A 26991-nucleotide genomic window follows, 5' to 3' on the forward strand; every position below is an offset into this window, starting at 1 on the left:
CGTATTATAAGAGGACATGAGCCACGGAAACATGGAGCTCATCTGTTCTGTTTGAGGTTTCATAACATGTCCTTCTCCCAACAGACAGTTACAGCTGGAACGAAGGGTGACTTTGTGCTCATCAGTGACCATGTGATTGAAGTCCTCACCAAACTCTACAAGACGGTGCTGGAGGCAACTCAGCAGACGCTGCCTATCTCCATAAGTGATGAGTATGTGGAGAGCTATTATTGGATGTGGTTCATAATGACTGATTTCGGGTTCAAGCAGAGCCTGCAGTAGGAATAAAGAAGGACTTGTTCTAGAAAGTTTAAAAGCCAGTACAATGGAACACTTTTGAGGGCTGGCAAAAAAGCAAATATTTTTGTATTTGAAAATTATGTTCCCTTATAACTGACAGTGACAAAATAGAAGAGTTCTCCTGGAAACTGACTTCTACCATCTCTAGCTGATAGAAGATCTCTCAGTGACCTCCTTCTGTGGTTTCTAACCAGTGGAAGAACTTTCTCAGACTCTTTTCCACAGTCTGTAATCATGGAAGGATTTTCTTCACAGATCCTTCCTTCCATGATCTCTAACAAATAGCTCTCTAAAATTAAGTTTTCACATTTTCTAACAAATGGAAGAGTTCTCTAGTAATCCCTTCCCATAGTCTAGTTTTAACTCTCTGCCAGCAGCTTTCTATAGCTAGGAATGGGTTCAGGCATTTATACTCGTGGGTCATAAGAGCGTAAGAATAGCCATACTAGGTCAGACCAATGGTTCATCCAGCCCAGTATCCTGCTTCCAACTGTGGCCAATCCATATCACAAGTTCCTGGCAGAATCTTAAAGAGAAGGGCAATGAAAATGATAAAATGTTTGGGGCAATTTCCCTATGAGGAGAGGCTAAAGCAGCTAGGGCTCTTCAGCTTGGAGAAGAGATGGTTCAGGGGTGATATGATAGAGGTCTATAAATACTGAGTGGAATGGAAAGGGTAGATGTGAATCGCTTGCTCACTCTTTCCAAAACTATTAGAACTAGGAGGAATGCGATGAAGCTACTAAGTGTGCCTCAAGGTTCTGTTCTTGGTCCTGTTCTTTTTAACATTTTATAAATGATATTGCTGAAGTGTTGTCGAGCAAGATTTGCCTTTTGTGGATGATACCAAAATCTACAATAGAGTGTGTGGTGTGAATAAAATGAAGCTTGAAGAATGGTCTGAAATTTGGCAGCTAAAATTTAATGCTAAGAAATGCAAGGTCGTGCATTTGGGCTGCAAAAACCCAAGGGAACGGTACAGTTTAGGGGGTGAAGAACTTATGTGCACGACAGAAGAGTGGGACTTAGGTGTGATTGTATGTGATGATCTTAAGGTTGAAAAGACGACAGCGAAAGCTAGAAGGATGCTAGGTTGTATAGGGAGAGGTATGGCCAATAGGAAAAAGGAGGTATTGATGCCTCTGTATAAGACTTTGGTGAGAGCTCATTTATAATATTGTGTACAATTCTGGAGGCCGCACCTTCAAAAAGATATTAAAAGGATGGAGTCGGCCCAAAGGAAGGCTATTAAAATGGTATGGGAGACTTAAAGATCTCAATCTGTATACTTTGGAAGAATGGCGGGAGAGGGGAGATATATTAGAGACGTTTAAATACCTATGTAATGTAAATGCGCTTGAGTCGAGTCTTTTTCATTTGAAAGGAAATTCTGCAGTGAGAGGGCATAGGATGAAGAGGTAATAGGCTCCAGAGTAATCTAAGGAAAAGCACAGTTACTTACCGTAACAGGTGTTATCCAGGGACAGCAGGCAGATATTCTTGACTGATGGGTGACGGCACCGACGGAGCCCCGGTACGGACACTTTTAGAGTGATTGCACTCTAAGAACTTGGAAAGTTCTAGAGGCCGCACCGCGCATGCGCGAGTGCCTTCCCGCCCGACACAGGCGCGCGGTCCCCAGTTATGATAAGCCAGCTAAGAAGCCAACCCAGGGAGGTGGGTGGGACGCAAGAATATCTGCCTGCTGTCCCTGGATAACACCTGTTACGGTAAGTAACTGTGCTTTATCCCAGGACAAGCAGGCAGCATATTCTTGACTGATGGGTGACCTCCAAGCTAACAAAAAGAGGGATGGAGGGAAGGTTGGCCATTATGAAAACAAATTTTGTAAAACAGATTGGCCGAAGTGACCATCCCGTCTGGAAAATGTATCCAGACAATAATGTGATGTAAAAGTGTGAACTGAGGACCAAGTGGCAGCCTTGCAGATTTCCTCAATAGGCGTAGAACGGAGGAAAGCTACAGACGCTGCCATAGCTCTAACTCTATGGGCCGTGACGGAACCTCCCAGTGTCAGTCCGGACTGAGCAGAGCAGAAAGAAATGCACGCTGCTAACCAATTCGACAGCGTACGCTTAGAAACAGGATGACCCAATCTATTAGGATCAAAGGACAAAAAAAGTTGTGGCAATGATCTGTGGAGCTTAGTACGATCCAAATAGTAAGCTAAAGCTCGCTTACAATCCAAAGTATGTAAAGCCTGTTCCCCAGAATGAGAATGAGGTTTCGGAAAGAAGACAGGCAGAACAATGGATTGGTTGAGATGGAATTCAGAGACAACCTTAGGGAGAAACTTTGGATGTGTACGCAGAACCACCTTGTCATGATGAAAGACCGTAAAAGGTGGATCTGCAACTAGTGCATGTAGCTCACTGACCCTCCTGGCAGAGGTAAGAGCGATAAGGAAAAGTACCTTCCAAGTGAGAAACTTGAAAGTGGCTGTCGCCAAAGGTTCAAACGGGGGCTTCATCAAAGCGGAGAGAACCACATTCAGATCCCAGATAACAGGAGGTGCTTTAAGGGGTGGTTTAACATTGAAAAGACCTCGCATGAATCTGGAGACCAGGGGATGAGCTGTAAGGAGTTTTCCATGGACTGGCTCATGAAACGCAGCAATAGCACTGAGATGGACTCTGATGGAAGTAGATTTGAGGCCAGAGTCAGACAGAGAAAGCAGATAATCCAATAAGGTCTCCACTGGAAGAGACGTAGGATCATGATGATGAAGAAGACACCAAGAAGAAAACCTTGTCCACTTCTGATGATAACACTGCAGAGTGGCGGGTTTCCTGGAAGCATCCAGAATAGACCGAACGGGCTGAGAGAGAAGAGAGTTGTTTGAAGTCAGCCCGAGAGATACCAAGCTGTCAGGTGTAGAGACTGAAGGTTGGGATGCAGGAGGGTCTCCTGATGCTGCGAAAGCAGAGAAGGAAACAGAGGAAGTAGCAAAGGTTCTCTGGAACTGAGTTGAAGAAGAAGAGAGAACCAATGTTGCCTGGGCCATCGAGGAGCAATCAGAATCATGGTGGCTCGTTCCTTCTTGAGTTTGAACAAGGTCCGCAGCATGAGTGGTAGAGGAGGAAAAGCATACAGGAACCGATTGGACCAATCCAGAAGGAATGCATCCGCTGCCATACGGTGAGGAGTATAGATTCTGGAGCAGAATTGGGGCAGTTGGTGATTGTGAGGAGCTGCAAAGAGGTCCACTTGAGGAGTGCCCCATTGATCGAAGGTGGACTGTAGGGTTGAAGGATCGAGAGTCCATTCGTGAGGTTGGAGAATTCTGCTGAGCTTGTCCGCTAATGAATTCTGCTCTCCTTGGATGTAGATTGCCTTCAGGAATAGGCTGCGAGCTGTGGCCCAAGTCCAGATTTTCTGGGATTCCTGACACAAAAGGCGAGAGCCTGTTCCACCCTGTTTGTTGATGTAGTACATCGCAACCTGATTGTCTGTGCACAGCAGGAGGACTTGAGGAAAGAGGTGTTGGAAGGCCTTGAGGGCGTAAAACATCGCTCTGAGTTCCAGGAAATTGATGTGATGCTTCTTTTCCTGGGCCGTCCAAAGGCCTTGAGTTTGGAATTCATTCAAATGAGCTCCCCAGGCATAAGGGGATGCGTCGGTGGTGATGACTAGTTGATGAGGCGGTAGATGGAGCAGAAGACCTCTGGAGAGATTTGAGGATATCAACCACCATTGTAGAGACTGACGAAGAGATGATGTCACAGATATGTGTCGTGAGCAAGGATCCGTCGCTTGGGACCACTGGGTAGCAAGGGTCCATTGAGGAGTGCGCAGGTGAAGACGTGCTAAAGGTGTTACATGAACTGTGGAAGCCATGTGACCTAAGAGTATCATCATCTGTTTGGCAGATATGGAACTCTGAAGAAGTACCTGCTGACAGAGAAATTAGATAGTCTGAAGACGGTTGGCCGGTAGAAATGCTCTCATGAGGACTGTGTCTAGCACTGCTCCAATGAATTGAAGTCTCTGAGTGGGGATGAGATGAGATTTGGGAAGATTGATCTCGAACCCCAGAAGTTGTAGAAACAGGATGGTTTGGTTGGTGGCCAGGAGCACTGTCTGAGATGAATCGGCCTTGATTAACCAATCGTCCAAGTAAGGAAAGACTTGAAGGTGGTGAGAGCATAGAAAGGCAGCTACCACAATCAGACATTTGGTGAACACTCTTGGAGAGGAGGCAAGACCGAAGGGTAGTACCTTGTATTGGTAATGACAGCGGTTGATCATGAAGCGGAGGTACTGTCTGGAGGTAAGATTGATCGGTATGTGAGTATATGCCTCTTTGAGATCTAGGGAGCATAGCCATTCGTTTTGATTGAGAAGAGGGTAAAGCGTGGCTAAAGATAGCATCTTGAATTTCTCTTTGACCAAGCATTTGTTGAGATCGCGAAGATCTAGAATCGGTCTGAGGTCTCCTGTCTTTTTGGGGACCAGAAAGTAACGGGAGTAGAATCCCTGCCCCTTTTGATCTGGAGGAACTTCCTCTATAGCGTTCAGAAGGAGGAGGGATTGAACCTCCTGAAGAAGGAGGGAAGATTGAGGAGAGTTCAAAGCAGACTCTTTTGGTAGACTTGGGACCGGGAGGTTCTGAAAGTTGAGAGAGTAGCCGTGGTGGATGATGTTGAGGACCCATTGGTCCGAAGTGATAACTTCCCACCGGCTGAGGAAAAAAGAAAGATGACCTCCTATAGGTTGAGGTTGCAGGGAAGATGGTTGGACGCTGGCTATGCCCTGGAGAAGTAAGTCAAAAGGGCTGCGTGGATTTCTGTTGAGGAGGCGGCTTGGCAGGCTGTTGCTGTTGTGGTCTAGGTGTCTGCTGTTGCTGCTGACGCTGCCTTCTAGGTTGTTGTGGAGCTGACTGCAGAGGACGAGCCACATAACGGCGTTGGTAGGCCGATTGTTGTCTGAAAGGCCGTGCCGGTGGAGGTTTCTTTTTTGTCTTGAGGAGAGTATCCCAACGTGTTTCATGGGCGGAGAGCTTTTGAGTAGTTGAGTCCATAGACTCTCCAAACAGCTCATCCCCTAAGCACGGTGCATTAGCTAACCGGTCTTGATGGTTGACATCAAGCTCGGATACCCTCAGCCAGGCAAGGCGGCGCATGGCCACAGACATAGCTGTTGCTCGAGAGGTAAGTTCAAAAGTATCGTAAATAGATCTTACCACAAACTTTCTCAGTACAAGTTTTTTTTTTTTTTTTTAACAAAAATAAAAGAAAAGAGGCAATAGAGCCAAGGGGGTTTTCGCGAGCGGGAAGGCGTGGAGAAAAATTTTCAACGGCCGTTGAAAAACGCGTCTTCTTAGCTCCGCAGAAACTAAGAAACTGGGGACCGCGCGCCTGTTTCGGGCGGGAAGGCACTCGCGCATGCGCGGTGCGGCCTCTAGAACTTTCCAAGTTCTTAGAGTGCAATCACTCTAAAAGTGTCCGTACCGGGGCTCCGTCGGTGCCGTCACCCATCAGTCAAGAATATGCTGCCTGCTTGTCCTGGGATAATACTTTTTTACAGAAAGGATGGTAGATGCATGGAACAGTCTCCTGGAAGAGGTAGTGCAGACAGAGACTGTGTCTGAATTCAAAAGGGCCTGGGATAGGCACATGGGATCTCTTGGAGAGATAATGGTTACTGTGGATGTGAAGACTAGATGGGCCATTTGGCCTTTATCTGCCATCATGTTTCTAAAATAGACTGGAGAAAATATTTCTTCACACAAAGTGTAATTAAACTCTGGAATTTGTTGCTGGATAATGTGGTGAAATCAGTTAGCTTAATGGGGTTTTAAAAAAGCTTGGATAATTTCCTAAAAGAGAAGTCCATAGGCCATTATTGAAATGGCTTGGGAAAATCCACTGCTTATTCCTAGGATAAGCAGCATAAAATCTGCCACTGTTGGAAACAGTATACTGGGCTTGATGGACCTGTGGTCTGTCCCAGCATGGCAATTCTTATGTTCTTAACATGATTTCATGCAATTGACCTCAGGGATAAGTAGTTGCTTTCCCCCTTCTCTGCCTTAATAGCAATTTATAGATGTCTCCTCTTTGATGTCTCCGCACCTTTTTTTTAACCTAGACATGCTAACTGCACTTACTACATCCTCATCTATTCATTGATTGACAAAATATATATTTTCTCTTATTCATTTTAAAAGTACTGCTCTGTACCTTCATGGTGTGTCCCATCATCATTGTACTTTTTGAACAAGTAAACAGATTCAGGTCCATTCTCTCTGCTCCACTCAGGATTTTGTAAACCTCTATCACATCCCACCTCAGCCTTCTCCAAGCTGAAGAGTCCTATCCTCTTAAGCTTTTCCTCATAGTAACATAGTGATGACAGATAAAGACCCGAATGGTCCATCCAGTCTGCCCAACCTGATTCAATTTAAATTTTAAATTTTTTCTTCTTAGCTATTTCTGGGCAAGAATCCAAAGCTCTACCCGGTACTGTGCTTGGGTTCAATTCCGAAATCTCCGTCAAAACCTACTCCAGCCCATCTACACCCTTCCAGCCATTGAAGCCCTCTCTAGCCCATCCTCTCCCAAACAGCCATATACAGACCGTGCAAGTCTGCCCAGTACTGACCTTAATTCAATATTTAATATGAGAGGAGTTCCATCCCCTTAATCATTTGGTCACCCCTCTTTGAACCTTTTCTAATTCCACTGTGGTGCTCATTTTTAAAAGAGAAAAATGACCAAAAAATGGCATAAAGGGGCAAATGAATATTTTTCTCTTCAAACCCTTCCAGTTTGGCATTTTAGAAGCCTATTGTCTAAATGGTTTTCTATGTAGTTTGTCAGCAGTTCATCTAAATTTCAAGGGGGCATGTTAGAGGCATGGTGTGGACAGGACTAGGGTGGTCTCACTTGCACATTTTCTGCCATAATCACACATTTAATAAGTCCAGGACACAATTTGGATGTTAGGGGCTAGACATGTTTTAATAATGAATAAGTGCCAAAAAAAAGGTGCCCAAAATGACCACTGGAGGGATGAAGGCATTACCTTCCCTGACACACTCCCCCAGTGGTCACTGACTCACTCCTACCCCAAAGATTAGAATGAAACAGTATATACCTGCTTGTATGACAGCCAGTCCTATTAGAGCAGTATGTAGGTTTCTCGTCAAATTTGCTTTAGCCTTCTTTATCAATACTTTGCATCTAACTTGCCAAAGCTTAGGCTGTTTCTTGTTTTCTTCATTTGATCCTTTTTCCATTTTTTTTTTTGAAAGATGTTGTTTTGGGGTCTAGTACCCTCTTTCACTTCATCTTTTAACCATGCTGTGTGTCATTTGCTCTTCTTTCCACCTTTTTCAATACATGGAATACAAATGGTTTGGGCTTGCAAGATGGCATTTTTAATCAACACCCATTCCTGATTTAAAGCCCTAACCTTTGCAGTTGCTGCCTTTTTTTAACCATTTTCCTCATTTTATCATAATCACCCTTCAGTTAAATGCTTCTATAGTAGATTTCTTTAGTCTTAATTTCAGTTAGTAACTCAGATTTGATTATGTTATGATCACTTTTTCCCAGCAGACTCAACATTGCTACCTCTTACATTGTTCTACATTCCACTAAGGACTAGATCTGAAATAGTTTCCCTCTTGTTGGTTCCTGGACCAGTTGCTCCAAGAAGCAGTCATTTATTTTTTTTCTACGAATTTTACCTCCTTAGTATTTCCTGACATAACTTTTATCCAGTCTATATTGGGGTAATTGAAATCAATTAACAAGGAGAAAGGAAGCAGAACTATTTCAAAAACAAAATGTTTTGCTTAAGGCACATAACTAGCTGAATACATTACACATTGGTTGAAACAATCAGCTATAACTTTAAGGGGGGGGGGAGTATCCTCAGCATTCAAATCCCAAAACTTCAAGGACCCCCTTCCCCAATAACAATTCATACAAAATAGAGTAAAACTCAGCCAACTGGCACACACAGTTTAAACAAGTGTCTATTACAAAAGTTACAATTTTGCAGATGGTAAGGGCTTACACACTGATCACATGCTAATTAGTTAACATGCGGCAATGTAGCTGTGCTGATTAAAATATTTGTTTTTACTGCATGGTGTGCCTGCATTACTCCAGAATTTACCATAGGATATCTAAGCATGCTTCATGGTATGTACTAGTGCTTATCACAGCTTGGAAAAAGGACCCCAAAGTGAGGAATGATAGGTAAGGACAGGATGATGAGTACTACAGTAGGTATAGGGTATAGTCATGGATTAGTCCTAAAATGGTTTACAGAATTCTTAGGAAATAGGACTTATGAAGTAAGGAAAAGAGATTATGTCCTTACCTTAATAATATCTTTTCCAGTAGAGACATTCTAGACAAGTGGGTTGTAACTCAATGGCCGTGTGCCATATGCAGAAGGAATCCATTCCAGATTTTTTTTCTGTGACTGCTCTACTTCATTTGGAGATCTGGCTCCACCTGCAGTTAGTACCCAAGCACTGAAAGTTCCCACAGACAACGTGAAGTAGGGACATCACTGGGAAAAATCCCAAACAACTATTCTGCTCAAAGAAGCAAAATGGAAATTCCAGCTGAAACAGTGAACCAAAGCAGCAAAGGAACTCAGGAAAGACTCCTGCATGCATCAGAAAAATATATATAGACTTTATATATAGAAGTTTTTCTTTAAAGCCTGTTTTGTAAAGCTCTTGAGAGACTGACACCCTGTATGTGAGACTTTTTGTCTTATTAATCTTTTCCATTTGGCTTCCTGATGAAGATTTGAAATGTGACACGTCGAGGCCAAAATATTATAACCAAAGATAAGTTTTTTCAACTTTATTTCGTTACAGTACACTAAAAGATACCATCTGTTGTGAATTGGAAAGTACTGCAATGATTGGGTGGTGAGGTGGGGGGGGGGGTAGGAATTTGTTCCCTTTTTTCCTCCATGTCTCTGAGCCTACCTTCCTTTGTAAAAATTAAGTATACTAGTTAAAAATATTTTCTATTTCTGATATTAGCATGTTGGTTTTTATTATTTTTATTTGATTATCTCACAATTCCTCATTAGAAGGAGTGTATATATTTTTCCTCCCTTTGTGTTTTTGGCTAAAAAATTCATGCCAAAATTGTGATATTTTTCATAATAAGCAAAGTCTAAAAATGGAGGAACACAGAGGGACATGCAGAAACCTCCAAAACAGTGAAATTCAGACCCTACCCACCCTCCTCCTGAATCACCTCACAGGCTGTGACAGCCTTACTCATTGTGACCTGTGCTGCAGCCTGCCTCAGCTCTCTCAAAATATCTGGTTGAGAAGAAATCACTGCCTCATGCTGGGAATGCCTCCTCTATGCTGATCTTCGGTCTGTCAGTCAGACATGGTGCCTGACCTTACCTCCACCTCTGCGGACTGATAGACGTGCAACTTGGATGGGTGGAGGCAAAAACGCAGCCAGCACCCTGCAAAACACCACTGAGACCACAAAGGACACCTAACAGCCTGTGTTTGAACCCCTGCTTAACAGAGGGTGAGAGAAAAGCAGGGATGGCCATGAGCTCCACAGAAACTAATGCATGCTGGCTAACAGGTACCACTAGGAATCGGCCAGTCAGCTGCAGACCGGAGTCTGCGTCTTCTCTACACAAGCAGAGCTGAAGAAACGCTCTGAGCACAAAGAAATCCTGAAAAGGGACGAAAACATTTAAATAAAATAAAAAGGGAGAGCAGAACAGAAACACTCCTTCAGACACACATGCAGAAGGGAAAAACTGCAGGTGGAGTTAGATCTCCCAGTGATGTAAAGCAGAGCCACAGAAAAAATCCAAGACTGGATTCCTACTGCATATGGCACGCTGCCATTGGGATACAACCCACTTATCTATAATGTCTCATCTATTGTACTGGAAAGGGAAATAAGAAGTCCCAAAAATGAACTGCTTTTTGCGGAGTGCCACAAGATCTCTGCTGTCTCCTTCCTTATTCAACATCTACTTAAAAGCCCTGGCAAAAAGATTCTCCACCTCTCAAATCCACACATTTTCTTACGTGGATGATATGTTCCTACTTTCCTACTTCCTACAGAGACTCTATTGAGGTCACCTTACAACACCTAACGAAGACCATAGAGGACCTGAGCACATAGACACAAACTAACATCCTTAAACTTAATAAACAGAAAACCAAAATGCTTTGGAATGGGGACTATAACTCGCTACCATGCACGGATCTGGTACTGGCCACTGGTGAGATTCTCAAAGGTGAAAAAACTTCACAAATACTAGGCATTACCCTTGATTCCCAGCTAACCTTTGAAGATCAGATCAACTCCTTGGTCAAAAAATTATTCTTCAGACTAAGGCAACTATGACCAATACAATCCCTTTTAAGCCAGGCTAATTTTAGAACTGTGGTCTTGCTCCCATACCTAGACTACTGTAATTCCTTATACTGAAGCATCATTGAGAAAGAACACAGGAGATTGCAACTATTCAAGAATACCGCAGCTAATTTTCAGAGTAGACAAATTTGAGGCGGCTAGCCCACTGTTGGGAGAATTGCACTGGCTACCAATGAAAAAAAGGATTCAAGATCACCTGCATGGTCTATAAAGCGATTTATGGAGAAAACTCCGGTGGACTAGTATCAGGCTTCAAGATTCTCATTCCTTTCAGAATGCAAGAAAGACGCAATGTCTTAAGCTAACTTTCCCCTCCCCTCATGCTCAACACAAAATATTATTCGAGACTACCTTCAAATCCCTGAGCTTGAGTCTGGAACAGACTATCTCTATACTTGCATCAGGTTCCCTTCTATCACAGCTTCAGGATAATTTTAAAGACTTATCTTTTCTCCTTATGACTGATCGCTATCCAATATGCTCTCTAGAATCTAATTGTCAATGTAATAACTATAAGCCATAATGATTCCTTGTTGGAAACTGTGGGATATAAGAAACTATATGGTACGGTATGTTATGGATAGGGAGATCAGGTTGATGGTTATCACTATTAACGTAGGGATATGTGTTGAGGAAAGATAACAGAGAAAGTAATATCTACCTTTCTCCTCCTACTTAAGTAGGTATGTTTTTAGAAAACATGTAACTTTTCAGTCTGAGATTTCAGAGAATGCAGAACATCTTTTGAGTTTCCCCAGCCCATTTTCAGATGTTTCTTCTAAACACCATTCCTTTGTTCTGAGCTGCTTGCTTTTCTCACTGTGCAGGTTCAATGTGAAGTTCAAGCACGATGAGGTGGCTGTGAAGATTGTGGAGTCATCCTCCAAAAATGGGAGTGCACCCATCTGCAAGAAGAAAGGGAGCCGCAAGATGGATGTAGTTATCTAGTAAAAAGTCTGTGGTACATTGGTGAGGCCAAAAGGGCTTGAGGGCTGTCCTTTGCTGTTCAATAATTATCTGCTCAAAGCACTCCCATTGCTTGAGAGGAATTATGTGGACAAAAGGGGGGAAGAAGAAGCTCTGACTGGATGAGACTTATTGCCAAAAAAACCACATGTTAAATTCAATGGGTCCAGTGCAAAATCTGAGTACATGGTTATTATTCCCTCCATGGGTTCAGCCAGAAGTCAAACACATCAGCTCAAGTGAGATAGAAGAACAGAACTCCATCTAGCTCATGTTTGTTATCTACAGATTTCATCCACATAAACTCTGGAATTCTGACATTTTTTTGCCTAATGGTCTGTCAAGCCCATGGTTATATTTGAAGAGCTTGGCCAATCAGCATGTGGTTTTATCATTTTTAATTGGTAAAATATTAATATATGTGATTAAAAAAAAACAGTTCTTAAACATTTTTATGCGCATTGTCCTGTTGCTACATCATGCTTCTTTCATAGTGACAGCACAGTGGAAGAATTGACCACAAGCAGACTGATGAGTTCAGAGCATGTACATTCAAGAGCTGCCATGACTCAAGACATGCATGAGCAAGTGAGAGCAGTGTTTTTTAAAACTGATCCTGGAGCAGCCCCGAGCCAGTCTGGTTTTCAGTATAATCACAATAAATATTAATGAGAGCTTGCATGCATTGGAGTAATCTAATGGTTAATGCAGTGGCCCAAGAGCCTGTGGAACTGGATTCAATTTCTACTACAGCTACTTGTGACCCTGGACAAGTCACTTAACCCTCCATTGCTCCATGAATAAAATAATTACCTGTATATAATGTGTAAACTACTTTAATTGTAACCACAGAAAGCTCTACCATGATTTGATAAAAGGGGCCCTTAGTTACCATGTATAATGTGTAATCTGCATGACTCCTCTCAGCGACAAAGCCAGGCATAGTGCACAAACCAAGCATAGGGAAATATGTAACTTGCTGACAGTGATATAAAAAAATTGGTGGCAATTACAACTGAGACACAGAGATAAAAGTGACTTATCCCAAGGTCACACACATAATAGAAAGGATTTAAACTTGTCTCCTAGGAGTTTTACTGAATGGTAGCTAACTGCTGCACCAGCTGCACTTTGGACCAGTTTCTATAAATGGTGTCTAACTTGCAGGCCCCTAAGAAAACAGCATCTACCACATGTCAATCAGTTAGGTGCTGTTTGTAGAATTGCACCTAGCGGCGCCTAAACTGACTTAAGCACCAGTAGGTGTGAACAACTTAGGTGCTGATATATTAACCAAGGGGTTTCTTGGTCTAATATACCAGCACCTAACTGAATCCATGCCCAAACTCCGCCACTAATCATGCCTACTTACCAGTAGGTGCTTCTGTGTAGACACTTACATCGAAGTGGTAGGCGCCTACTGAGTTAGGCACCTACAAGCTAATTAATTTTTAACTGGTTTTCTTTGCTAATCTTCTTTCTTGTAAATCTTCACTTTATTCCGGGACCAGTGGGTTGTTTACCTCCTCTCGCCAGAGATCTGTAGGAAGCCTCAAACATTTGAAACTTTTACCCCCTCCCTCTCACACCTTACCACTGAGCATGATCCTCTGGACTCCAGTCAGCCTTTAAGCAGCCAGGAACATCTGTAGAAGATAACAAACAAGAGAGAGAGAGGAAAGGGGAACTCAATGCTGTTTATATAAACAAATACAACAACAATGCAAAACAAAAAAACAGATTATGAAACACTGAAAACCTAAATGACAAAACAGTGCTAAGAGGAGACAAAGCCTATACTGTCAGAAGGGGGCTCCTGAACTATGGAACATCCCCCCCCCCCCCAATTTAAGTGCCAAAATCAGTCAGATGGCACTCTTATAAAGGCTGGTCAGAAACAGAAATCCAGCTTACCAGTACCTGTAAGGCAGACAATCAGCGAATCAGAAGACACAGGATGTGTTCCCAAAATAAAATGAAGATTTACAATAAAGAAAATTAGCAAAGGTAAGAACCTAATCTTTTGTTCTTGCACAATCCCACTTAATTCTAGGACCAGTGGGACATAGCAGAGCAGTACCGAAAAGTCAGGGTGGGACTGATGAGCCTGGTGCCAACACAGAGGACCCAAAAGAGGCATCCTGCTTGGCCGCCACATTGATCCTGTAAAACTTGAAGATGTGTGAGGAGGACCACGTAGCAGCCCTACAAATCTCATCCAGCGATACAGCAGACAACTCTGCCCAAGAGGAGGACACTCCTCTGGTCGAATGAGCCCACACCCATCTGGGGAGGCTTCTTCCCAGCCACCACGTAAGCCACTGAAATGGCCAAGCAAATCCACTTGGCAATGATAGCCTTAGAGACTGGCCTATCTTTGCAAGCAGGACCCACCAGAATAAACAGGTGGTCAGAGAGACAAAACTCGCTGGTAACTTCCAAATACAACAAAAGCCTGCGCACATCTAGGGACCGTAGCACCTGGTCCTTCGAACCAGAGGAATCAAATGCAGGAAGCCAGTCTTCCAGTCGCATGGAAAACAGAAACCACCTTCAAAAAAAAGGAAGGAATAGTACACAGCAACACCATGGAATGTGTAATACACAGCAAGGGGATCCCTGCAGGAAAGAGCTTGAAGCTTCAAAACTCTACAGGTTGAAGTAATAGCCACAAGGAAGACTGTCTGGACCGTGAGAGCCATCAACGATGCCTGCTCCAAAGGCTCATATGGCGGATGAGCCATAGAGCGCAGAACCAGATTTAGATTCCACGTCAAACAGGGAAGGCGCAACAGAGGTCGCAGCCGAACCTTACCCCATCCGGATGTACAGCCAATGAGCCTCAAAGCAAGAGGGCCCATACATGAAAGACCTGCCATCTGAACCCGGAGCGAAGCCACCGCAAGGCCCGTCTTCAGGCCATCCTGTAGAAACTCCAAGACCCAAGGAATTGAAGAAAGAGAAGGGTAACTTCTGTCGGAGTGCACACCATGCTTGGTAGCACTGCCAAGCCTTCATGTAGGCCGCTATCGTGGATTTCCGTTTACCGTGAAGCAATGTGGCAATCATAGCTGATGAATAGCCCCAGCCCATCAAGGTCACGCGCTCAAGAGCCTTGATGTAAGACCAAAGCAGTCTGGATCCTGCAGTGCGATTGGACTCTGCATGAGGAAGCGAGTGACAGGCAACTGGAGCCCCCGATCCTGATGGAGCCGAACCAGGTCAACATACCAAGGCTGCCTCAGCCAATCAGGAGCCACCAGGATCACCAGCCCCTCGTGATCTGCTATCCGTCTCAACAGATGCCCTATCATGGGCCACAGAGGGAAGACATAAAAAAAGAGCTTCCCGAGGCCAGGGCTTAACCACAGCATCCAGACATTCGCTGCCTGCCTCTTGACGACAGTAGAATCGATCGGCCTTCTTGTTTGCTGCAGTCGCCATGAGATCGAACATGGGGTACCCCCACCGGTGAACTATGCAATCGAACGCTCTTCGAGAGAGACACTACTCTCTGGGGTCCAGCGTCTGACAATTGAGAAAGTCTGCTTGAACATGTGTCGTGGATAGTGCCTCTGTGCCCACCAAAAGAGCAGCTGAGCCTCCACGCTCAGAGAGGGACTCTTTGTGCCCCCCTGATGATTAATATAACCACCGCCGTGGTGTGGTCCGAGAACACCCGTATTGCTCAATGACAGAGATGATCCTGGAAATGCAGAGGGTCCAGCCGAATCACCCACAGTTCCAGGCACTCCGAGGGCGCCCACTGGCTCTCAACCAGAACAGATATGCACACTGTTCCCCAGCCCTTGAGACTTGCACATGTCGATAGGATGTCTGATAAAGCATATTCACAAAATCCAGGGGGAAAAAGTTCCCCCACGACGGGAGCTGACTTCTGCGTCTCAAATTTGGAATGCTTGGAAAACTTGTGAAGTTTTTCACAAGATCAGTGCATGTGTTTCACTGAAGGACCTCCCCGGAGGTAGAAGTCAACGCATCCGTGCAAACCTCGTCCCCCTCGCAGACCATAAAGATAAAATACAATTAATTGATATCCTGGAAGTGATTTTGAAGATGGTATTAGAATATTTATTTAATAGTATAGAAACAGTATAAAGAATAAATATTTAAGGATAGAAATTTCACAAATAAGAAAAAAAGAGAATAAAATAGAATAAAGGACACATTTGGGTGAGCCAGTGACGACTCCTGCCACACTGTACTGCACGAATTGACAGCGGACAAGTGGCATTCTGAGATTCCCTTGTGTCATTTAAAAGTATTAAAAATAGTTTCATAAGGCATGTTATAAATTTAAACAATAAAATCTTTGAGAGTATTTTATCTTTTGAGGCAGCTGAGAGCTACTAGACAGCTGGATTACTGTAACTCCTTTTATGAGGGGACTTCAGTGAGATGTTCCTAAGAGAAAATTGTGAGTGCTCAGTTTGTAATATCATTCAAACACAGCTGAATGCTAGACAGGAAAAGAAGGAAGGCCTGAAGACTGGATTTGGAAGGAAAGAATGTTATACTTGAAAGGAATTCTGTAAGATATTGGAAGAATGATAGAGTGTGGCCATGGGTGGATCAGGAGTGTTCCTGGAATTTACACACGTTTTTATAGAATATGGAAGATCCACACGTTTTTATAAAATATGGAAGATCCATGCATAATTTAAGCATGAGAATTAGTGTAAATCCTCACACTTAAAAGTGGGCATAGATCCCGGAACCAAGTGTTATTCTATAAATAGCGCCCAATTCTAAGTGCCATTTATAGAATAGTGCTTGACACAAAATGCTAGCAGCACTGATTTTAGGGGGCCAGTGTGGCACGGTGGTTAAACTACATCCTCAGCCCCCTGAGGTTGTGGGTTCAAACCCACACTGCTCCTTGTGAGGGTGGGCAAGTCACATAAGGCCCGATTCACTAACCTACCCGATCGTGACTGATCCGTGGCAGGCCAACCAATTCACAATGGGACAATATTCAAATGGGGGTGATTGGAGGAACGCCTCCCACCAACCACACGGATCGCTACTGAGCGATCCCGATGCATGCGCAGACCATCTTCTTTGCTTGTAGATGGTCTGCGCATGCGTTTGCTGTCTGTTTTATTTTTTTACTTTACTTTTACTCGTGAGCCCGTGGTTTTAACCTGTGTGTTTAAAGCGGGTTAAAACCATGGACTCGCGCTGCAGGGAAGGGAGGCAGAGCAGGAGAGTCGGGGCTGAGCAGGGCGGCAAAAAGGCAGGAGAATCAGGGCTGAGAGCAGGGTTTTTGCACAAGCTACTGGTCCTCAGTGGTTGCTTGTTTTTGGATCGGCCAGCCCAGTCAGTGTGCCTGAAATTGTTAATCACTTCCTACTTTGCATGCCGTTTCCCCTCATTTGCATGCACTGATCGGAATCGGATCGGCACAGAGGTTAGTGAATCGGGTCAAAAGAAAATCACCATGCTATCCACTATCCTCTCTCTTAGAGATTCAATATACTTATCTCATGCTTTCTTGAATTCAGATACATTTTTTGAGGGAAATTCTGTAAGGGCTGCCTAAAGTTAAGTGTCGGCAGGTGCCTAGATTGCACCTGTCGTCACCTAACTTAATTGTTTTAATCAGTTTTAAGTGTCATAATTGATCATGCCATTAAAAACCAATTTGGGACCACCGGCTAACACCCGAGTGCCTAGAGGTGCTTAATGATTTTAAGTAGGCATGTTTAGGGGCAGAGTTTGCCTTAGATGTCACTAAGCATCGCTAGATGCGATTCTCTATGACGAACCTAAAGGCCGGAAATGTAGGCCTTTAAAACCCTGACCTACATTACCAGCACCTAAGTTTGTCATTAGGCACCAATAGGATGGCAGATATCATTTTTCTAGGTGCTACTTGTAGAATTAGCCCCTGTGTCTCCACTGAAAAGCCGTTCCATGCATTTACCACCCTTTCTGTGAAAAATAATTTTCTGAGGTTACTTCTGAATCTATCCCCTTTCACCTGTTTTTAATATTTCCTTACTTTGGCTGAATTTTTTCCCCAAATCTTTAAATACATCAGTGAAGAGATGATAAACAACTATTATCCCCCCCTTCCAGTAAGGTGGAAGTGGCTATTTTCTGGTTACAAAGCAAAGTACAAGAATCAATTACAAGCACAGACACATGGCTTTTAAGTATCAAATCAATGCTGGCTCATAAATAAATAATAAGAGGACGTGATCCATTGTTTCTAATATAATCTAATCTTTCAATTTTTTATCACACTACACCATATTTGGTTCAAGGCGATTTACAGTTAAAAAGAGACCTAGCACAACAAATTGGGGTTTTAAATAATATAAAATATCAATGAAATCTATCAAATAAAAAGGTTTTCAATATTTGATGAAAACTCAAATAACCTGAATCCAACCTGATAGGAGGTAACCTATTCCAAACAGAAGTTGCAAAAACTGTTAATAAGTTAATTGCGCATTGCTTTTGTTCACTCTTAATCCAATTAGTTTTCTATGCATTGCAGAAGGGTATCCAACAAAGCTAACCAAATTTATTTTAAATGCAAGTCAAATGCATTTCAAGCTCACTAGATCAAATTAAATGACAACTATATTAGAAGTTTGGGTTCAGTTTTGATCCAGTCAATTGCCAATTATTATTGCAACAAATGCTATTGTCTCTTTCTCTGTAAGCTCCCTGTGGAAACACTATTAACAAGAGATCCCATTTCACAATGACCCTCTACAGAAATCCATACTTTAGAAAGCATGCACATGTTTCTGTAGGGACTGTCTGAATCAGTTAAAACTGAGGGGCTGATGTAGAAAAAAGCACAGTTACTTACCGTAACAGGTGTTATCCAGGGACAGCAGGCAGATATTCTCTACATGTGGATGACGTCATCCACGGAACCCCTTCGCGGACAGCTTTTCAAGCAAACTTGATTGAAGATCTTAAAGTATGCTAGTGCTGCACCGCGCATGCAAATGTGCCTTCCCGCTCAGCTAGGGTGTGCGTCTTGTGACCAAACAGACACAAGGCCTGTCAAGGTCCCGGCTAAGGTAAAAGATAAAGTACCAATAAAACCCCGGAAGAAAAGTTCCAGGATCTCTCAGGAATTTATTGGGAGAAATAGGGTCAGTGACCACCAGGTGGAGCCTGACTTATCTGGGGATGAGATAGGTGAATTATGTACAACTCACCACCAGGGGAGCTCTAGAGGACCCTGGGCTACTGCTGACTCACCTAGAGCAGGGCATGCCCCAAAGGTAGTTAAGCCAGCAGTGGCATTCAGACCAGCAAGCCGGTTAGGGAGGAAGTTTGGGCCTTGCCTCCCTAGGAACCCTGCCGAGCCAAACAGGGACAACAAACCCCAATCTATGGAACCAATGGAGGTTGAACAGCCAGAGGATTTGTCTTACCTGTTTGAAGAACCTATGGACTTCCAAGAGTCTTGTGCTGGCTGTGAGAGTAATTTGCCTGAACCTATGCAGCTGAACCTGACTTTGAGCCACAAACAGTGAGTGTGTTTTGGAACTGTTTGTGTGCTGTGTTTTTCGTTTTTGAATGCTTGTTTTTGTGAGAAAGCTTTGAGAGAGTGGGGAGAGGTTTTGCTTCCATTCTGGGAGGGAATTTGAAAGCCTTTTCTGAAGGCCTTTGTTTTTGGCAAAACCTATGACTCTCTCCTTTTCCTGGCAACCATATTCTGATTGCCAGAGGCTTTCCTTCATTTGCTGCAAAGACTATAAATTAAGGAAAACTTGAATGCTGAACTGTATTTTTGTTGAAGTGAAATACCTGCTTTTCAGCAGGCAGAGTAAGCTCGGTATTGAGCTGAGGTCTCAGGGATAAGTGAGACTTAAGAAACACTGAAAGAAAGTTGCACTGTATTGTGAGCGGCTTTATTTTTCTGCCTTTTTCTCTGTTGGCAGTTTGTTTTTTTTGTTTTTGGTTATTAAGGCTGTGTGGAATCCTGACTGAGATTATAAAGTCTGAGAAAGTACTTACCTGCCTTAAGGAATTAAGTAAAAAGAACTTTATCCTGACAAGCCACATTTGTTGGAACTTTATTTGTGTTTGATTGAATTTTTTTTATTGCTACTATAAACTCCAGTCCTGCAGGGTGACTCCAGGCCGGGTCACACGCGATTGCATTATTGTTTGTAGCCATCAAGTTTCTACAGAGCCCTGCTCTGGGTAATACTGATGGCCACAGTCTCCTCAGCGTGGCCTCAGTTCAGATAGGTAACAAAGAAGCCAACCTGGGGAAGTGGGCGGGTTATGAGAATATCTGCCTGCTGTCCCTGGATAACACCTGTTACGGTAAGTACCTGTGCTTTATCCCAGGACAAGCAGGCAGCATATTCTCTACATGTGGGTGACCTCCAAGCTAACCAGAATGGGACGGTGGGAGAGTTGGCAATTTAGGAGAACAGATTACGCAAAAACTGACTGGCCGAACTGGCCATCGCATCTGGAAAAAGTATCCAGGCAGTAGTGTGAGGTGAAGGTATGAACTGAGAACCAAGTGGCAGCCTTGCAGTTCTCTCAATAGGCATGGACCTGAGGAAAGCGACAGATGCCGCCATCGCTCTGACTTTATGCCCCGTGATCCGACCCTGCAGTGGGAGACCAGCCTGAGCGTAGCAGAAGGAAATACAAGCAGCTAACCAGTTGGACAAGGTGCGCTTGGAGACAGGACGCCCCAACCGATTCGGATCAAATGATATGAAGAGTTGAAGAGCTGTCCGATGAGACTGAGTGAGTTGCAGGTAGAAAGCCAACGTCCTCTTACAGTCAAGAGTGTGTAGCGCCACTTCTCCAGGATGAGAATAAGTCTTAGGATAAAACACAGGAAAAACAATGGATTGGTTGAGGTGGAAATCCGAAACCACTTTAGGCAAGAACTTAGGATGAGTACGAAGGACCACCTTGTCAAGATGAAAAACAGTAAAAGGCGGGTCCGCAACCAGAGCTTGCAGCTCACTGACTCTGCGAGCAGACGTGAGGGCAATCAGGGACACCACTTTCCAAGTGAGATATTTCAAAAGAGACTTATCGATGGGCTCAAAGGGAGGTTTCATTAACTGAGCCTGAACCACATTCAGTTCCCAAAACACGGGAGGAGGCTTGAGTGGAGGATGGACATTGAAAAGACCCTTCATAAATCGGGAAACCGATTGCAGTGAAAGCGGTTTCCCATCAAGCGGCTGATGAAAAGCAGCAATCGCACTGAGGTGGACTCGAATAGATGTCGATTTGAAACCAGACCGAGACAAGTGCAGCAGATAATCCAGCACGGAAGACAAGGAGGCAGACAGTGGCTCCATGCGATGCGTAGCACACCATGTAGCAAATCTAGTCCATTTCTGAGTGTAGCACTGGTGAGTGGAACTCTTCCGAGAGGACTTGAGAATATCCTGAACAGACTGAGAGAAACGGAAGGAGGGAATCATGTCGAGAGGAACCAAGCTGCAGACTGGGATGCAGCAGCGAACCTTGATTCTGAGACAGCAGAGAAGGAAACACAGGCAGAAGCAGAGGCTCCCTGACACTGAGTTGAAGCAGAAGGGAGAACCACAGCTGTCTGGGCCACCGAGGAGCTATCAAAATCATGGTGGCGCACACAGACTTGAGCTGGACGAGAGTCTTCAGAATCAGAGGAAATGGAGGGAACGCATAGAGGAACAGGTCTGTCCAATCGAGAAGGAAAGCATCTGCCTCGAGATGATCCGGGGAGTAAATCCTGGATCAGAAATGAGGCAACTTGTGGTTCAGGGGGGAGGTGAACAGGTCTATCTGCGGAGTCCTCCAATGAGCAAACACCTGCCACAGAGTGGAGGAGTTTAGCGCCCATTCGTGTGGCTGGAGAAGGCGGCTCAATTTGTCTGCCAATTTCTGCGGCCCCTGGATGTAGACCGCTCAGAGGAAGATATTGTGTTGTATCGCCCAATCTCAGATCCGAAGAGCTTCTCGGCAAAGGGACAGGGAACCTGTACCCCCTTGTTTGTTGACATAATACATCGCCACCTGGTTGTCTGTCCAAACCAGAACCACGCAATCTTGAAGCAAATGACAAAAGTCCTTCAGAGCATTGAAAATGGCCCGTAGCTCCTGTAGAAAGATTTACGGTCCACTAATCAGGTACATAAACAAATACGTGCCTGTTAGTTTCTAGGGAAGACCATAATCTCATCCAGGTTCAACTCTCTTTGCCTATTTACATGACACAAGACCAAGGCTAATTAGAAATACTTTTATTATAAAAATAAAAAAATATAATTCACAAGCCAGCAGCAATATCTAAATATTGTTCACAAAACATCTACACTCCAGCAGATTGATGTGACAGCAACGATCGGCGCTGGACCAGAGACCCTGAGTACGTAGACCGTCAAGGTGAGCCGCTTCGAAGGCGAGGCACACTTGGAACGATGCCTCGATCGAGGTTGGGCAGCCGGAGAAGTCTGCCTTGAGAGAGCAAGTGAAGAATCACTTGAGGACAATTGGCGAGACCGACGAGGCTTGTCTTGGGGCCCCACGGCACGACGCTCAGGCTGGTTTACAGGGAACGGAGTCGAGGCCGGGGCAAGCTGGGCCAAAACAGAGGATATCTGCGTGGTCAAGATAGCCTTAAGCATGTCCTCGAACATTGGCACCGAGACCAATAGATGTGGTCGGATTGGTGCAGCAGTGCACTCCAACGAGGGCGACCTCGAGGTAGAGTATTCCCTTAACTTGGAGGCACGCTTTGGCGGAGGTCTTGTAGAGGCTGGCAGGACTGCACTCACTGCCTGGGATGCCAGAGACTCCGTGGAAGGCTTCTTCGTTAGCGGAGCTGAACCTGAAGGAGGAAGAGGAGACTTACCCGAAGACGAGGCCTTAGCAGCCAAGGCTTTCGAAGCCAAGGGGGACTTGCTCGAGGCCGAGGCCTTCGAGGTCGAGACCGAGGTCTTGTCAGCCGGCTGATCCATGGCACTGAAGATCTCAGCAATCTTGGCCCGCCTTCGTCGTAAAGCCCAAGGTTGGAGAGTGGCACAACGCAGACAAGAGTCGGTAGGGTGGTCGAAACCCAAGCAGATGATACACCAACGGTGCGGGTCAGTAATCGAGATCATCCGACCACACTGCGTGCACTTTTTAAACCCGGTAACAGGCCGGGATATAGAGAGAAGATGTGGCTGCGGCCAGACGAAAACCGGGGTCCCCCGGTCGAAATCGGTCAAAGGAAAAATAACAAAAAGACTGTAGACGCATTGCACAGCGACTCCGATCGAAGAAAAACAACAAAAGAAGCCGCGGTGCAGGAAGGCACATAGAATCGAACGCGGAGAAGAGAAACAGGGCTTTCTAGCTCCGCGGAAAACTAAGAACCGTGGTCACGCTGAGGAGACGCGCTCCCTAGCATGCGCGGGCACTAGCAAACTTTAAGATCTTCAATCAAGTTTGCTTGAAAAGCTGTCCAAGACGGGGCTCAGTGGATGACGTCACCCACATGTAGAGAAAATGCTGCCTGCTTGTCCTGGGATAAACTTAGGTTACAATTTTGTACATGGCTTCCTTACACAAGAGGAACATAAAAATTTTGCTCCCCATTGAAGTAAACAAATAATTTGCAAATTGACCCTGCACAAAAAACATGTGCTAACCTGGGTGAGTGCACCGGATGAATGTGCATAAGGGCTGTATTAGTGTTTGCTATATCTCAAACAGTTCACCGTCAAAAGTGAGCCGGACTTTGGCGCTTCACTATCGTGGAATATTTGGCATGCCAAAGTCTGGCACGCTTTTGATGGGTCACCATCTTACACACAAATTGTTACTTGGAGTGGCATGTGCACATATCTGCGCAAGTGCTGGAATGCTAGTCTATGCACTATTAATGTGCAGAATGGCTTCCTAGCAGATGCACAGGTGTATGAACATGTAGCTCGAGAGCTGCTACAATTTTTTTTGTGCACAGACCCATGTCTTCCCATAGTCCAGAACTTTTTGCTTGTAACTAGCACACCTCCCACCTGCTCTAAAACAGGGCTACTCAAACCTGTCCCAGGCATGCCAATGTTCGGCGTACTTTTGACGGTGTACCGCTACAATTTTTTTGAGCACAGATCCATGTCTTCCCATAGTCCAGCACTTTATGCTTGTAACTAGCACACCTCCCACCTACTCTAAAACAGGGCTACCCAAACCTGTCCCTTGGACCACAGGCTAGTTAGGTTTTCAGGATATTCATAATGAATATGCATGAGAGATTTTGCATGCCTAATGAAAATGCATGAGAGAAATTTGCATACAATGGAGGTGACAGACATGCAAATCTCTTGTATGCATTTTCATTAGAGATATCCTGAAAGGTAACCTGAGTGGCATGTGGGCCCCTTTGAGCACCCCTTCTCTAAAAAGTAGCAGATCCTTATGCTCACAATACAAATAAATAGGCATGATATCCTCATTATAGCTAACACAAAATTCTAAGCTGATGTGTGCAGCATTTTGGTCTTCTTTGTACTTCTGTGCATCTGTGTAGAATAGCCAATAACCTTATTTAAATGTTCTGGTGTATGCACTAAGCTTTGTGCATGGTTTGCTCGTGCTTTTTACATATTTGCACACAAAATTGTTGGTTAAAGCCTAGCAAGCTAGTGGGAAAAGACTAGCACTTTACTGCATTGGCAAAAATCACTGGGAACAAATGCAACAAAAAATGGAAGACTGATAGCAATAAATAGTAAGAAAAGGTCTCAGCTGGGGTCTGAACCAGTAACCTGCTGAGTGAAAGGTAGTTCAATCAGTGGCAGAGATGTCAAGTTATCCAGTTCCAGGCTGGAGATTTTAAGATATTCCTGGATTTCTGATTACCCAATCCTGGTTGTATTAAGGAACTTGCAGCACTGATTTTATAATGAGCAAATGCTTTATGATGAAGTTCAAAGCTTTAACCAGGGCTAACAAAAAGTCTCCAGTCTGGAACTGGGTAACTTGGCATATCTTTCAGTAGGTAGCTCTATTGGATGAACTGTTTTAGGTGAATTATTTTTCTTAGCAATTGTGATGTTCAATTTAAGGGGGGGGGGGTATTTTACAGTGTGTTCCATCGTCTTTTATAAGGTCCATTTAGAACAGTGGTCTTAAAATCGCGGCCCGGGGGCCAAATGCAGCCCGCCAGGTATTATTTTGAGGCCCTCTGTATGTTTATCATAATCACAAAAGTAAAATACAAGTTTCTTGATCATATGTCTCTTTAGCTATAAATTATTATTATTAAGACTTAGCCAAAAGGAAAGATTTATAAACTATAAAGAGAACCTCATGCAAAATTGTCATTTCTTTAATAAAACATTAACTATTTTTTTCTGAGGCCCTCCAAATAAATCCAAAATGTGGCCCTGCAAAGGGTTTGAGACCACTGATTTAGATGTACTGTACAGTTCATTTGTTTTAATTTTTGGATGTTACCCTTCTATACAGAAAGTGTGTATTAGTTAGAAAATACAGACTTCAATGTTTCTCTTAAAATGTCTATATTTAGATTTTACTAAAAAACGACCAACTTTTTTTCAGTACTAGTTAAGTTATTCAAGCTCGATTTTGGTTTTTGCATGTTATTTCTGATCACACAATAAACAGTAACTGATGCTGTTCAAGTAAGGACATTTGGCCTAAAGCAGCTCGTGTTTGCTAGGGGCCCCTATTACAAAGCCGCGGCTTTGTAAAAGGGGCCCTTAAACTACAAAAACCCAGAAATTTACCGAGGGCTGCTGTTAGGATTGCAGCCCAAACCCCAGGCTTGTCGAAGAGAGGGGGGGGGGTGAGGGGCAGAAGAAGCGCCGCAGAAGAGTTTTCAACTAATCACGTGGCGCAGCTTGGCGTTGAGCGCGCGCTCCTTGGCCAGTAGCTCGGCGCTGTGCTGTTTGTAAGCGTTGAACTCGCGCTGCAGGCGGGCCTGGGTCTGCTCGGCCTCGCGCAAGCGCCGCTGCAGCACGAGCACCATGGCTCCGCCCTCCCCCGCCTGCTGCTCCTCGCGGCGTCGCTCCTCGATGACCGCCCGCAGCTCGTCCTGCAGAAGCACCACCTGCTGCTGCCTTTCCTGGATCAACCGGCCCCGAGACATGGAGAGGTCCAGCAGCTCGTCCTTCTCCCGGCTCAGCCGCTCCAGCTGGCCGCCCAGTTCCTCCGTCTCCTCCCGCCGTCGCTCTTCGGCCCGCCGCTGTTGCTGTTCGAGCTCCCCGATGCGGGCCCGCTGTTTCTCGCCTTCTGTCGAGAGCCGTCGCAGTTCCTCCTCCAGCTTCCCGATGCGTTCTTCCCGCTCGCGCAGGACCGCGTCCCGGTCCTCGCTCACGTCTTTCAGCTGCCCGAAGAGGTTGTCGACCTCCCGCAGGGCTCGGGCCCGTTCCTTGCTCTCCTGCTGCAGCCGATGGAACATCTCCTCCCGCTCGCGCGAAGACTCGCCCTCCATGTTCCGCCGCAGCCGGCTGCACTCCTCGCGCAGCTCGGCGTTCTGCTGCTTGTACTCATCCTTGAAGCGGATCATCATCTGGTGGTTGTTGGCCAGGTCATCGAAGCGCTCCTCCAGCTGGCGGGCCCGCCGCACCTCGGCCTCTCGCGCCACCTCGGCCGCGTGCCTCAACGTCTCGCGCTCCTCGTTCACGGCCTCCAGCGCCTGGCATCGTCCCGTGCTCTGGTCAGCCCGTCGCTTCAGCGCGCAGATGAGCTGCGACTGTTCGTTTATGCGGGATCGTAGCACGGCCACCTCGGCCTTCAGCGGGCCCGGCTCCCCGCTTTCCCGCGCCATCATGGCCGTCCGTTCCCCTCAGCAACCGGGCTGTTTGGGTGGCAAGGCGCTCTCTCCTAGCAACCACCTATCGCGCTTCCTTCCCATTGGTGGGAATGTTGAAGGTTATGATGAGACAATGGAGATTGTAGAGGAAGAAAGTGGACTGTGGTTCATTTACATCAGTTTTGTTGAAGATTAATGTCATTTGAAAGTTTTCATTATTTTGCGCATTGGACTGAATGGAACAGTTCTATCTATATGAAACACACTAAAACACCTAATACTAACACGCTATTGTTAAAGAGTAATAACAGTAATATTCCCTTCAATGAGACAGAAGATTTTTCCATTGCTAAGTAGTGTAGACAGGGGTGGCCGTGTTGAGCCATCATAGTTTGTTTAAAGAGAACAATAAAATAGAAAAATGTTTCTTTTAAAAATAAAAAAATAATGTAACAATAATATTTAATGGGGTTTCAAATTTAGTTAATTTTTTCTATATTTGCAGCAGTTTTCAACTATAAAGCA

General features: G+C 44.8%; 2 protein-coding genes across 4 annotated transcripts in view; one reads left to right on the forward strand and one right to left on the reverse strand.

Moving 5' to 3' along the window:
* Positions 1-12133, forward strand: part of MYO1A (myosin IA) — a 193605-nt gene extending 181472 nt beyond the window's left edge. For all 3 annotated transcript variants that reach the window (XM_033938978.1, XM_033938979.1, XM_033938980.1), the window contains 2 exons: positions 85-212; positions 11546-12133. In XM_033938978.1, the coding sequence (XP_033794869.1) occupies positions 85-212; positions 11546-11666 (249 nt within the window). In that variant the 3' untranslated portion in view covers positions 11667-12133. The remainder of the gene's footprint in view (positions 1-84; positions 213-11545) is intronic.
* CCDC89 (coiled-coil domain containing 89) lies at positions 1-26502 on the reverse strand. Its single transcript, XM_033938981.1, has 3 exons — positions 25439-26502; positions 13279-13330; positions 1-273 (listed from the first exon to the last, which is right to left on the reverse strand). The coding sequence occupies exon 1, from the start codon at positions 26482-26484 to the stop codon at positions 25531-25533; it is 954 nt and encodes a 317-aa protein (XP_033794872.1). The 5' UTR covers positions 26485-26502; the 3' UTR covers positions 1-273; positions 13279-13330; positions 25439-25530.
* Between the last annotated feature and the right edge of the window lie 489 nt (positions 26503-26991).

The sequence above is a fragment of the Geotrypetes seraphini genome, chromosome 3 (assembly GCF_902459505.1).
Source record: "Geotrypetes seraphini chromosome 3, aGeoSer1.1, whole genome shotgun sequence".
Classification (NCBI taxonomy): domain Eukaryota; kingdom Metazoa; phylum Chordata; class Amphibia; order Gymnophiona; family Dermophiidae; genus Geotrypetes; species Geotrypetes seraphini.